Source organism: Equus quagga, chromosome 8 (genome assembly GCF_021613505.1).
Source record: "Equus quagga isolate Etosha38 chromosome 8, UCLA_HA_Equagga_1.0, whole genome shotgun sequence".
Taxonomy (NCBI): domain Eukaryota; kingdom Metazoa; phylum Chordata; class Mammalia; order Perissodactyla; family Equidae; genus Equus; species Equus quagga.
The window spans coordinates 119,136,798-119,148,937 of NC_060274.1; the positions used below are offsets into that span (position 1 = coordinate 119,136,798).

General features: G+C 39.8%; 1 protein-coding gene across 1 annotated transcript; it reads left to right on the forward strand.

Moving 5' to 3' along the window:
* The first annotated feature begins 5,059 nt into the window (after positions 1–5,059).
* On the forward strand, positions 5,060–6,004 carry LOC124243472 (putative olfactory receptor 9A1). Its single transcript, XM_046669063.1, has one exon. It carries the CDS (start codon positions 5,060–5,062, stop codon positions 6,002–6,004), a length of 945 nt encoding a protein of 314 aa, XP_046525019.1.
* The last annotated feature ends 6,136 nt before the right edge of the window (positions 6,005–12,140 follow it).

The window sequence follows — 12,140 nt, forward strand, 5'->3', positions numbered from 1 at the left end:
ACCCAGATATTCCAGGGTAATCTCCTCATCTCAAGAGCCTAAATAACAACTTCAAAGTCCTCTTTGCCATACAAGGTAAGATTCACAGGTTCTGGGAACCAGGGTGTGGAGTTTTTTGGGAGGTGGGCCGTTATGTAGCTACCACAACCTGTAATTAAAAACTTTCCCATGAAGAAAACTCCCGGCCTAGATGTTTTCACTGATGAAAACTTCTAAACTCCTTAGGAGGAAACAATACCAAACTTTTCCATAAAATAGAAAAAGAGGACATATTTGCCAATTCATTGTACAACCAAAATTACCTTGATACTAAAACCTGACAAAGAACTTATAAGAAAGAAAAACTACAGACAATATCTCTCATAAACCTAGAAGTAAAAATCCTGAATAAAAAGGTAGCAAAAAGAAGTCAGCAATGTATAAAGGGGATAATATATTCCAGAATTTCCTCCTTATTTTTTCAAGTCAATTTCCCCCGAGCACCAAGGCAATCACTTTTTGGATTTCTTTAAACATAGATTATGATTATTTTTGACTTCTAAAGCATTATTTAATGGAGTCATAAGGTATGCACTCTTCAGTGTCTGGCTTCTTTCCTTCAGTGTAAGGTTTATGAAATTCATCCATATTGTGTGTCTTAGTGGTTTGTTACTTTTTATTGCTGAGTAGTATTTCCTCATGTGCATATACAGTTGATTCTCATATCTGTGGTAGTTGTGTTCTATAAAGTTGCTGGGGACACTGAATTAGAGAATCCTGAACTGTTGCTTGTAGGAGAAATTCTGAGATGGCTTCCAGTGAGACTCTGTCACAACATTTTCATCAACTGATCAATACATCACCTTGTTTCATGTGTGCTTCTGTTCAGACACCTTAGGTAATATATATTGTTGATTCATTAACGTTGAACCCACAGTCAACAGCGCTATAACCCATGCCTGAATGAAGCTTATCTAACACTTATTTTGGATATTGAAGTTTATCTATCACTCTAAGCTTGTTTTCTCTATAAGACACATCACAGCCTTCTTGCACTTAGCAACACTGAGAGACATCTTAAACAGCAAAGTCACTGTCAAAAAGCACAAAAATGTGAAAAACATGGCTCTAATTAGGCAGCTGAGAGAATACTTGTTTACGATATGGGAACTGAAATAAGGAGGCAGGATGTTGTCTTCTTCAACCTCAGCTGGGTACATATACACTGGTGACTCAAAAGTTTCACAGCTCTGAGCGTACCTGCGCATGTCTGTGAACAACCTTGCAAGTGCTACAAATATTGACTTTGGCATTCTAAATGAGTTTTAGACAGTAGATGAATTCGCAAATACAGAATACGTGATTAATGAGGATCGACTGAATTATTCTCTTGTTGAATGATATCTGTTTTGTGTCAGTTGCTGTAATGAATTATACTGCTGAGAACATTCTAATAGAAGTCTTTGTGAGGACATGTGTTTTCATTTGTTAGGTAAATACCTGGGAGTAGAGTCACCGGATCGTAGGGTGGGTATATACCTAGCTCCAAAGAAACTGACAATTTTTTTCCAATGAGTTTTACTAGTTTACACCCCTTCTTACATTCTGTGGCCTTAAACAACACTGGACAGGAAATGTAGAGGAACTGAACCATGCCTTGAACTAGAGAAATTGATTTTGCAGTAAGGATTCAGGGAGAATGAGTCTGCCCTCCTCAGATTTCCTCGTTTGCCAGCAGCCTTCCTTCAGATTTCTCCAACAGTCATCATATGACCCAACACAGCTGCTCAGAGCTAACAGGCAGACGCTAGGATGGAGGTGTCCTGGGCAGCTGTCTGCACGGTTCCCATGGGGATGAGGGCCTCTGGGATGTGTCATTACTTCATAGTATGATTACTGACTCCTGATATGTTAGTGTCATTTCTGGGATCTCCGCAGGGTTAACACTGAAATGAAATTCCCCGTAACTTCCTGCAGAAGGCTGTGGAGATGGGCTCAATATAATCTCATTTCAAGAGATTATGAATTAACACAACTTTTTGGAGGATTGTTTGATAACAGCTAATAAATTTAATATAATTTAGGAAGACATAACTGTACAAACATGCAGGCTTACATATGAAGATATTTTAGTGCAGCATCATTTTTACTTGTGAAAAACTAGAATAAACAATTTTCATAGCAGGGTACTCATTCAATAAATGATGTTTTTTTAATAAGGTAAATATTTATTTAGCGATCACTCAAAATGTGAGAGAAATGAGTGCTAATATTGAAAAGTTTAGTGCACACACATATTCATATAACAAAAAGAAAGCAGCAGGACAATATGTTTCCTAAAATGGCAAGTAGAGACCATATGGAGTTATGCATGTATGGGCACAATGGAAACTAATAATACTGTTTAGCTCTAGGAGATGGATCAGGAAAATCAGGCATTTTTGAGAGGGACATTGCATTTTTGTTTTATATTCCTCTATAAAATTTTATTTTTTTTACCATGAGTTGTGCTAGTTTTGTGATAAATGGAAGTTGTTCTTTAAAAAGGAAATATAAATATTTTAAGTGTTATTTTTCTATTTTATTAAGCTCCCCAGCCATCCTCACTTTTTACACTATTTTTTTGTTACTTATGTATGTTGGTTCTTCAGCCTTTATCTCTCTCTTCAAGCAGCTCAGGAAGGTTCCTGGGTAGCATTTGAAGACCTAGAAGGGGAGATATGACTGAACAGCCCAAGCTGGAAGCATCGTGTTGGAGAGGCCAGAATGGGCTGTGGCATCAGCAGATCCTGAGATTGGTTTGTGTGGCAGATCCTCTCTTGCCATCATGCCGGGGTTCCCATGACTATGGTCAGAGAGTGTCTGGTAGAGGGAGTGCAGAGACCATCTGGAGAAGATGAGATTGTTAGGGCTTTGAGATGAAAAAAACCTTTTGACAGGGGCTCTTTAGTGGCCATTGGGTTTTTGATGTGTGCCTTGGAGACATTTGTGGTGTCTTTTCCTTTTGCGTCATTTAGGCTCTGCAGGGCTAAGTGGAATCAGGGAGAGGCAAAGAGAGAATAGGGAGCTGGCTATTTACAGCCTGGACTGTTTGATCATAACCAGGACTTGGGGTCTGGGAGGAAGGCAGTCTGGGCATTGGAAACTCCTGACTAGGAGATTTCACATTTGTCCATTACACACAACTTCTCCATGTTCTAAAACTTGATGAGCCTTAGGAGGGCAAGGGGGAAGTTTCTCTGGCTTTCCCTTGGCTGTATCCCTTGAGTTTCCCTGAAGTTGACAAATTTAGTTCCTCAATGAATAACTTTCCTTGGGGACAGAGAGGAGAAGGAAAGAAGGAGGGAGAGAGACAGAGGAAGACAGTTGGGCTCCCCAGCACTATTATTATTGGATATCTTTCCCGAGTGCTGGTGTGAAGAGTTTTCTCATTCACTGAGAGTGAAGACATCAGCAGCTTGCTCTGCTCAGCACTAGTCAGGCAGGAGGTAGCCTGGGCTGATCCCTGAAGAGCCATAGAACTTTCCAGTCCTGTCCCCTTCTCTGGAGGTGAGTGTCTGCCAGGCATTCCCCTCTGTGAAGGAAAGAGTAGGAAAGGATCAGGATGGGAAGTTCTGGAGTTTGCTGCTGTCTAGAACAAGGACACTTAGAGCATGAAGAGTGGACTAAGGGAGCTGCATATTAGATGAGCTCTACATCAAAGCCCTCCTCCATAGCAGAGAGCATAGATGAGAGCCAATGAGAGGAAAATACAGCCTAATGAGAGGATAGAGAATGAAGAAATGCATGTGTTGTTTTAGGGAGGATGATTGGGGTAGGGCCCAGGGGTTGGAGACATTTGAGCACTGACCTGTATGTGGTGAGGGAAAGTGCCCAGACATCCTAAGGGGATCAATGTGATCCATTTTGGTATTTTCTGACATTTTCCTTTTTATAGGACTCTGGAGAAAATGGGAGGACATAGATAAGCAGATATTCCCTGGAGGCTTTACCAAGCTGCTCTAGCGACTCAGACCATGGCTAGTTGGCAATAGGGAGATATTTCCCACTTGGAGGTCTTGTCCCCTTGCTGGAAGTAGAGATTTGAGACTGGGGAAGGCAGAGGGTGTTGCCTGTAAACCATAGCTGTTTTCTTGTTTCCTCATCTCAGGGTGGAGATCATGCAGGACAGAGGGAGTTGGGGAGGAAAGTCCCAGCTTCTTCACTCCTTCTGCACCCTGCCTCCCTGCAGTCATCTGATGACAAAAGGAATCATAATATCATAGCTAGAGGTCACCAACTGGGAGCTGGTGAAGCCCCTTCTGCTTGGAGGAGACATATTCATTGAAATGAGGGGAGGAGGATGGCTTTCATCAAAAAAAGCAGGAAGAAGTGAATAATCCACTCCTGGGAGCCAGCTCCCAAGAAGTCAGGGAAAGACTCAATATTTTGTCTCAAAATAGCTCTTATCTTATCACAATGTCCTGAGTAGACCGCACCTCCCTGCCAGGCAGCCCTACCCACAGTCAGAAATGATGATAAAGATAACTGAAGTGGAAATTTTAACGTGAATATAAGGCAAAAGGAACCTACATTCAGAGGAAACAAGAGAAATAAGTAACCATATCTGGGTGGGACTGGCTAGGAAAACTTTCTTATAACTGTTGTATTCAGCAGTTTTGCAGGACATGGACATAACATGCACAGAATACCGTTTAGGGCACTCAAGATTGAAAGAATGGTGGTATAACGAGCCCGTTGTGGTCAGGAAAGTAGACAAGGTGGGAGGTCAGAGCAGAGTTGGAGGCAGGATGTCCAGTGAATTGAGAGACAAGGGTGCATACGGGGATGGGTGGGTTTTCATGCCTAAGGGTGTTATTGGTAACTGTTGCTCATCTTCTTGGACGTATACATTTATCTTCATATATTATATATTTTCTTCATAAAACATTTAGCATCGACTTTGTACAGAGAATAGTGGAAGATGATGTGGAGCCTAAGAGCAGAGGAGTTATTTCCTCAACCTGGAAATATCTTTAGTCCTTTGAAATTAGAAGCGTGTTCTCTCTCCTTTTCACAAAGCGCAAGAGCACAGGACTAAATGTTGAAGAATTACTCTAGTGCTATAGAATTTTATCTCCTTGGCTTCCATGGCTCCAAAGAACTACACAATACTCTTTTTGCCACCTTCTTCTTCCTCTACTCTGTGACATTTATTGGAAACACGGTCATCATCATGGTGGTCTGTGTTGATAAACGTCTGCAGTCCCCCATGTATTTCTTCCCTGGCCACTTATCTGTCCTGGAGATCCTGACCACATCTGCTGCCGTTCCCTTGATGCTCTGGGGGTTGCTGCTCCCTGGGATGCAGGCAATATCTCTGATTGCATGTGGTGCACAACTGTGTTTGTACCTTTCTTTGGGTACGTCAGAGTTGGTGTTAGTTGGAGCAATGGCTGTGGACCGTTATGTGGCAGTCTGTAACCCTCTGAGGTACAATATCATTATGAACAGCCATACCTGCATCTGGGTGGTAATCCTGTCATGGGTATTTGGGTTCCTATTTCAAATTTGGCCAGTCTATGCCACGTTTCAGCTTACCTTCTGCAAATCAAATGTGTTAGACCATTTTTACTGTGACCGAGGGCAACTGCTCAAACTATCCTGTGATGACAGTCATTTCACACAGTTTGTTCTTTTTTTAATGGCTGTTTTCATTATTATTGGTTCTTTGATCCCTACAATTGTCTCCTACACCTGCGTCATCTCCACCATCCTCAAGATCCCCTCAGTTTCTGGCCAGAGGAAAGCCTTCTCTACTTGTGTCTCCCATTTCGCCTTTGTTGTGATCGCCTATGGCAGTTGTCTCTTCCTCTTTGTGAAACCCAAGCAAACACAGGCAGCTGAGTACAACCGGGTGGCTTCATTGATGGTTTTAGTGGTGACTCCTTTTCTGAACCCTTTTGTCTTTACCCTCCGGAATGAGAAATTCGTGGAGGCCTTTCGAGATGTCATGAAACGCTGTTGTCAACGCCTCAAGGATTAGCTCTGTCCTAAGGACAATCAGGGATCATCATCATGGACCTGAGTAATCTGAAAGCACTTGTTCAAATCTGAGATGATCATTTTCTTCATCAAATAGTTTGTGATCTACAAGAGAATTTTAAGATACAGCCATTTGTAACTGTGTGGTTTCTACACGGGAGTTCACTTTATTAACTTTCAAGTGCAACACATACATTTATACACATTCTGTCATTATAATGCATCTTACAATATAATTCAACAAATGTAAGCATACAAAACCTGTGTGATTTTTTAGAACACGCAGACCTCTGAATCTGAGAAGCAAGGAAAGTGTAATTCATTGTCTGACTGCTGACCTAAATATTTGATTCTAGGTTCTGTGCTTCCATGATTTCCTCTTTCCCTAAAGCTCCCCATATTACCTCCCTGAATGATCTCAAGTCCAGCCTCAGGATTCAACCTTTTCTTGAGGTCCTCTCCCAAGGTCCAATAGTGACAGTACCTCCCTGTAGATTTTCTCGACTGACAGCTGTGAGCATGAAGTCACTCCTCAACCCTGACTCCTTACCAGTCTCAGGACCAGATGTGTGTTAATGCAGACATGTCTCTAATTGGTGGACTTTCTCAGCTGTAGAGGGAGGGTTTGGAAAGAAGTGTTTCCTTATCTGGCATCACTTACATCATCATGCCAAGACCAAATGTGGGAAGGTAATGGGGCTGTGTTCTGGGATCTGAAATAACAAGGGCGAACTGACTTTGCTGTGTCCCTGGTCTGAGGCAGGAGGGCAGAGAGGGCAGAAAAAGAGGCAGCCCCTGGGAACTTATCCCTATATTGTTCAATTCTGACATGTTTATTCCATTTCTTTTCTCCCTTAGCTACAGTTCTATGTTCCTTTTTCCCTTCCCTTTCCTCACAAAGACCAAGTGTACCAAGCTGTCTTCCAGCTTTATACTGAGCTTCCTACTCCACATGTCCCAGTTCCAATATTGTCCCATCTCAGCCCCTGTTCTTGTCACACCACTATTGTCAATTAATATTTCTGCCATTCTTTTGTGGTCAAAAGACTGTGCACATGAGACTGCCTTCCAAACACTGTAAATGTATGGCATGACCTCTCTGATGAGAGTGGGGAAGAAGGGAGCTTACCTACATAGCTTTGAAAACAGTGTTTTGAGTGGAATCTCTAAGGATAAGTTAAGAAAAGGAACCGTGGGGGCCAGCCTCGTGGCTGAATGGTTAAACTTTCACGTGCTCTGCTTCGGCGGCCTGGATTCATGGGTTCAGAGCCCAGGTACGGACCTGCTCCACTTGTGAGCCATGCTGTGGAGATATCCTACACACGGAATAGAGGAGGATTATCATGGATGTTAGCTCAGGGCCAATCTTCCTCACCACAAAAAAAGAAAAAAAAAGAGAAAGAAAATGAACCACACACAATCATAGTACTCTTTTTAGTAAAGTTATTTCTCACTGGGGGTATAAATTAACAATTCCAAAGTTGCTGTACATGTATACTACAGTTGAACAAATCAATAAAGGTTGACAAGTGGTGGGAGACAGGTTTCTCACTGTGGGTAAGTAAGTTACAGATAAACAAGGGGAGAAGGCTAGAATAAGGCATATGGTCTTAGATTAGAATTGGAGACATCAGTACGCACCCATATTTAGATGAATGTATCTATACAGGTGGATAGATTAACATGTGGTATAAATAAATGATATAAAAAGTGCCTCTTCTTTTTCAGAACTGTTTTGACTATTCTATTAGCATTCTCTTTCCACATAAATTTTTAGACTCAATTTGTAGATAACTACAAAAAAACTTGCTGAGATATTGATTGGGATTGTGTTGAATATGTAGTTAAATTGTTAAAGCCTCAAGGTATAGGACTCTCTCAGTTTATATATGATTGTTAATTTTCTGCCTGACCTAGGAGTTGAGTGGGGATTCTTTATGGTAGGTCAATCCTTCATCTTTCATTTGTCTCTCATACCTGTTTTCTATGACTCATTTCAAATGTAGGCATATTTGTCCTTCCTCTGTGACATTAGGCTTGCTCCTGTGTCTTCCATCTGCATGCACCAGTGGCTTTACTTTCACATGTTATATCTTTCTTTTGTTATGATACCATTGTACAAAACTGTCTGGTAGGCTTTACAATTCCTAAGAAACCATATACGTATTTTTATCAAGTCATTCTAGTATGTTAGAGTCCTCATCCATTTTACCTGCAGCCCCCTCCAGCCCTCCAATAGAAAGAATGAATATTATTTTTGAACACTATGCCTGATGTCATCCGTCCCACTCAGATTCACCACCAGTGCTTAGCAACTATGAGCTGCTTATTATAGATTCTGAATCAGAGGAGCCAAGCCAACCCTGGGGATTTTCCCTTCACATGTGATAGCTGAACAATTACCTTTACACCCAAATGTTTATGTAATTTACTATTAATAACTCTTGAGAATCCAAAATAAAAGGAAATAGCAGCATTATTTGCAATAATAGCATTATTTACCATATTCAAAATATGGAAATAACCCAAAAGTCTATTGACAGATGAATGTAGAAACACAACGTAGTATATCCATACAATGGAATATTATTCAGACTTAAAAAACAACGAAATTCTGACATATGCTACATATTGATGAATCTGGAAAACATTATACTAAGTGAAATAAACCAGACACAATAGGACAAATATTGTATGAGTCCACTTATCTGAGGTCCCTAGAATAGTCGATTCTATAGAGACAGAACGTAAAATAGTGAGTAGCAGGAGCTTGGGGAAGGGGGAATGCAAGTTATTAACCTATGGGGACAGAGTTTCAGCTTGGGAGGATGAAATGTTCTACAGATGGATAGTGTTGATGGTTGTGCAACAATGTGAACGTATTTAATGCCATTTTTAAACTTAAAAATGGTAAATTTTTTGTTATGTATTTATTACCACAATAAAAAAGAAAAAATATCAAACAATTCTAAATGATTTATATAGTGAACTATCAGACTGTCACCTTTTCCCTTCTGATCCACAGTACTCCTGTTCAGAGGCAACTGTGTTCAACTATTTCTACTGGTATATATTTATAGATAATATCCTTATATAGGTATTTCTTGATTTATCAATTTGTTTTTCCTTTAGTTAATAATTGCCTTATTTTAAAATTTTGCTTGAATAGTCACCCTATTGTTTTTCTCCTGACATGCCCCTACAGATATCCTAAACCTAACAATAAATTTTTTCCTTGTGCTTTGTGCTCTGTAGGCCTTCTTTCTTGTTTGCTTCCAAGGTTTTTTTTTTTCTTTTTGAGGAAGATTAGCCCTGAGCTAACATCTGCCACCAATCCTCTTCTTTTTTTTCCTTTCTTTTTTTTTTTTTTTTTGCTGAGGAAGACTGGCCCTGAGCTAACATCTGTGCCCATCTTCCTCCACTTTGTATGTGGGATGCCCACCGCAGCATGGATTGACAAGCAGTGGGTATGTCTGTACCTGGGATCCGAACCAGCAAACCCTGGGCTGCTGAAGTGGAACATGCTAACTTAAATGCTAAGCCACTGGGCTGCCTTCTGCTTCCAAGTTTTGATGGTACAGACTTTCTAGCATCCTTCTAAGAGAGAACTCATATGAGATAAGGTTTTTGAGACTTGACTGTTTTTATTCCAGCACCATGCTTCATTGTCACTTTGGTCAGATAAAAATGCCTGCACACCAGGCGCTGAGGACGCCTTGTCTGTGGATCCTCCCAACCACCCCATGGGCATCCTCAGCTCTCAGTGTGCCTCACCCACACACCTCCCACCATGTGGCTGGCTCCCTGTGTGCATTCCCAATGGCAGTTTGAGTGAGCTTTGGCAGAAGCCTAGTGAGCACGTGCAGAAGGTTGGCACGAATCCGCAGGTCAGGGAGAGACCACAAACTTGAGCATTAGCTCCATCCTTGGGAAAGCAAAAGGGAAGCTATGAGTACCTTTCAACAATAAGGACCTACTGCTTTGTGTGGTGTTTCTGCATCTGTGTTTTATATTAAAATCAAATGATTCAAGGGACTTCTGGTTTCCAGTTTGATATATAAGAAGCTTGGATAAGGAACAGCAAAAACTCTACGAGTAATGTCATATTTAATGATGAGAAACTAGATGCTTTCCCCGGATATTAAAAACAAGGCAGGATGTCCCTCTCACCATTCTTATTGGGCTGAAAGTCCTAACTGATGCAATAAGACGAGAAAAGGAAATAAAATATACACAGAGTGAGAAGGAAGACCTAAAATTGTTTTTGTTCACAGATGACACGATTGTCTATGTAGAAAATCCCAAGGACTTGACAAACTCCTGGAAATAATGAGTGATTATAGTAAGGTCACAGGATATAAGGTTAAGATAAAAAAGTCAGTTGTTTTCATATATACCAGCAAGAAAAAGTTGCAATTTGAAATTAAAAACACAACACTATTTACATTAGCACCAAAAAAATTTAAGCATAAACCTAACAAAATTGTTACAAGATAGACATGAGGTAAACCACAAAACTCTGATTAAAGAAATAAAAGAAGAATAAATAAATGGAGCAATATCTCATGCTCATGGATAAGAAAACTTAATATTATTAAGATGTGAATTCTTCCCAACTTGATTTATAGATTCAATGCAATCTCGATCAAAATCCCCATAATTTATTGTGTGGCTATTGACAATCTGTTAATAGTGTTTGTACAGAAAGACGGAAGATCCAGAATAATCAATACAATCTTGACGAACAAAGTCGAAGTACTGACACTACTGAGACTTGAAGTCTATTATAAAACTATAGTTATCAAGTTATCAATGCCTAACCTGGTGTTCAGTTCATCCTGCAGTGCCACTTCTACTTACCAAAAGTGGCCCACTAGGCACTTGTGTTCCATGCCCAGCTCCATGCCAGTGGGCTTCTTACCCATTGGGAATAGATTGAGATCGTTTTGGCGCCAAGACCTCTAATCATTCGTTGTACTGGATAAAACTGCATGGGTTCACATGTGAGAGTGCCAGCTATCCTGAGGGAAACTTCGAAGGAAACCAACTACTAGATGGTTCAATTAGTCTTTCGCCCTTATACCCAGGTCAGATGACCGATTTGCACATCAAGACTGCTATGGGCCTTCACCAGAGTTTCCCCTGGCTTTGCCCTGCCCAGGCATGGTTCACCATCTTTTTGGTTCTAAGACATGTGCTCATGCTCCAATTGCCCAGTGCAGTTAGAATATCACCATTCAGCAGCCCCCAGTGAAATAATAGATCTATACATCTGCTATCAACTATTGCTAACATCACAGGGTTGACATGGAAATAAAAACATCCTGCCCAGAGGCTCTGGGGATAGTCTCAACATAATCTTATTTCAAGAGATTATGAATTGATGAAACTTTTCTGAGGGTGATTTGATAACAGGTAATAATTTAATACAATTAAAAAGGTATACTTGCACACAAGACTTACAGACATATGAGGATACTTATTACTGCATTGTTTACAAAATGAAAAAGTGGCAAAAAACAAATATTCATCAGTATACTCATTAAGTAAATGATCAGTATATTCATAAAGTAAATATTTATTAAGCAATCACTTAAATGTGATTCATATATAATTAATAATATGGAAAGTTTTAATGTATACACACAAGCATGCATATACACACATATATAAAATATTTTATATATTTTATATATATCATATTTTATATATATCAAGAAGAAAATAGTAGGAAACTATGTTTATTAAAATATCATTTACTTATAAAGAATATATAGAGATATTTGTGTATATACACAGAAACTTTTGTATGGATATACTAGAAATTTATAATAACATTTAGCTCTAGGAGATAGATGAGGAGAATTGGGCAGAGGGGTAGAGGGACATTTACATTTACCTTATATCTTTCCATTCGATTTTTAAATCATGGCCTATGCTAATTTTATGAAGAATGACAATTGTTCTTCAAAATGTAAAAACAAATAGTTTAAATACGATTTTGCTATTTTACTCAACATCTCAGTCATCCTCACTTTTAAGTAGTGTTTTCTTTTTCTTGGTCAATTGTGAACACTGTTTCTTTGATCATTACCCCTCAATTCAAGCAGCTCAGGAATGTGCCCTGGTAGCATTTG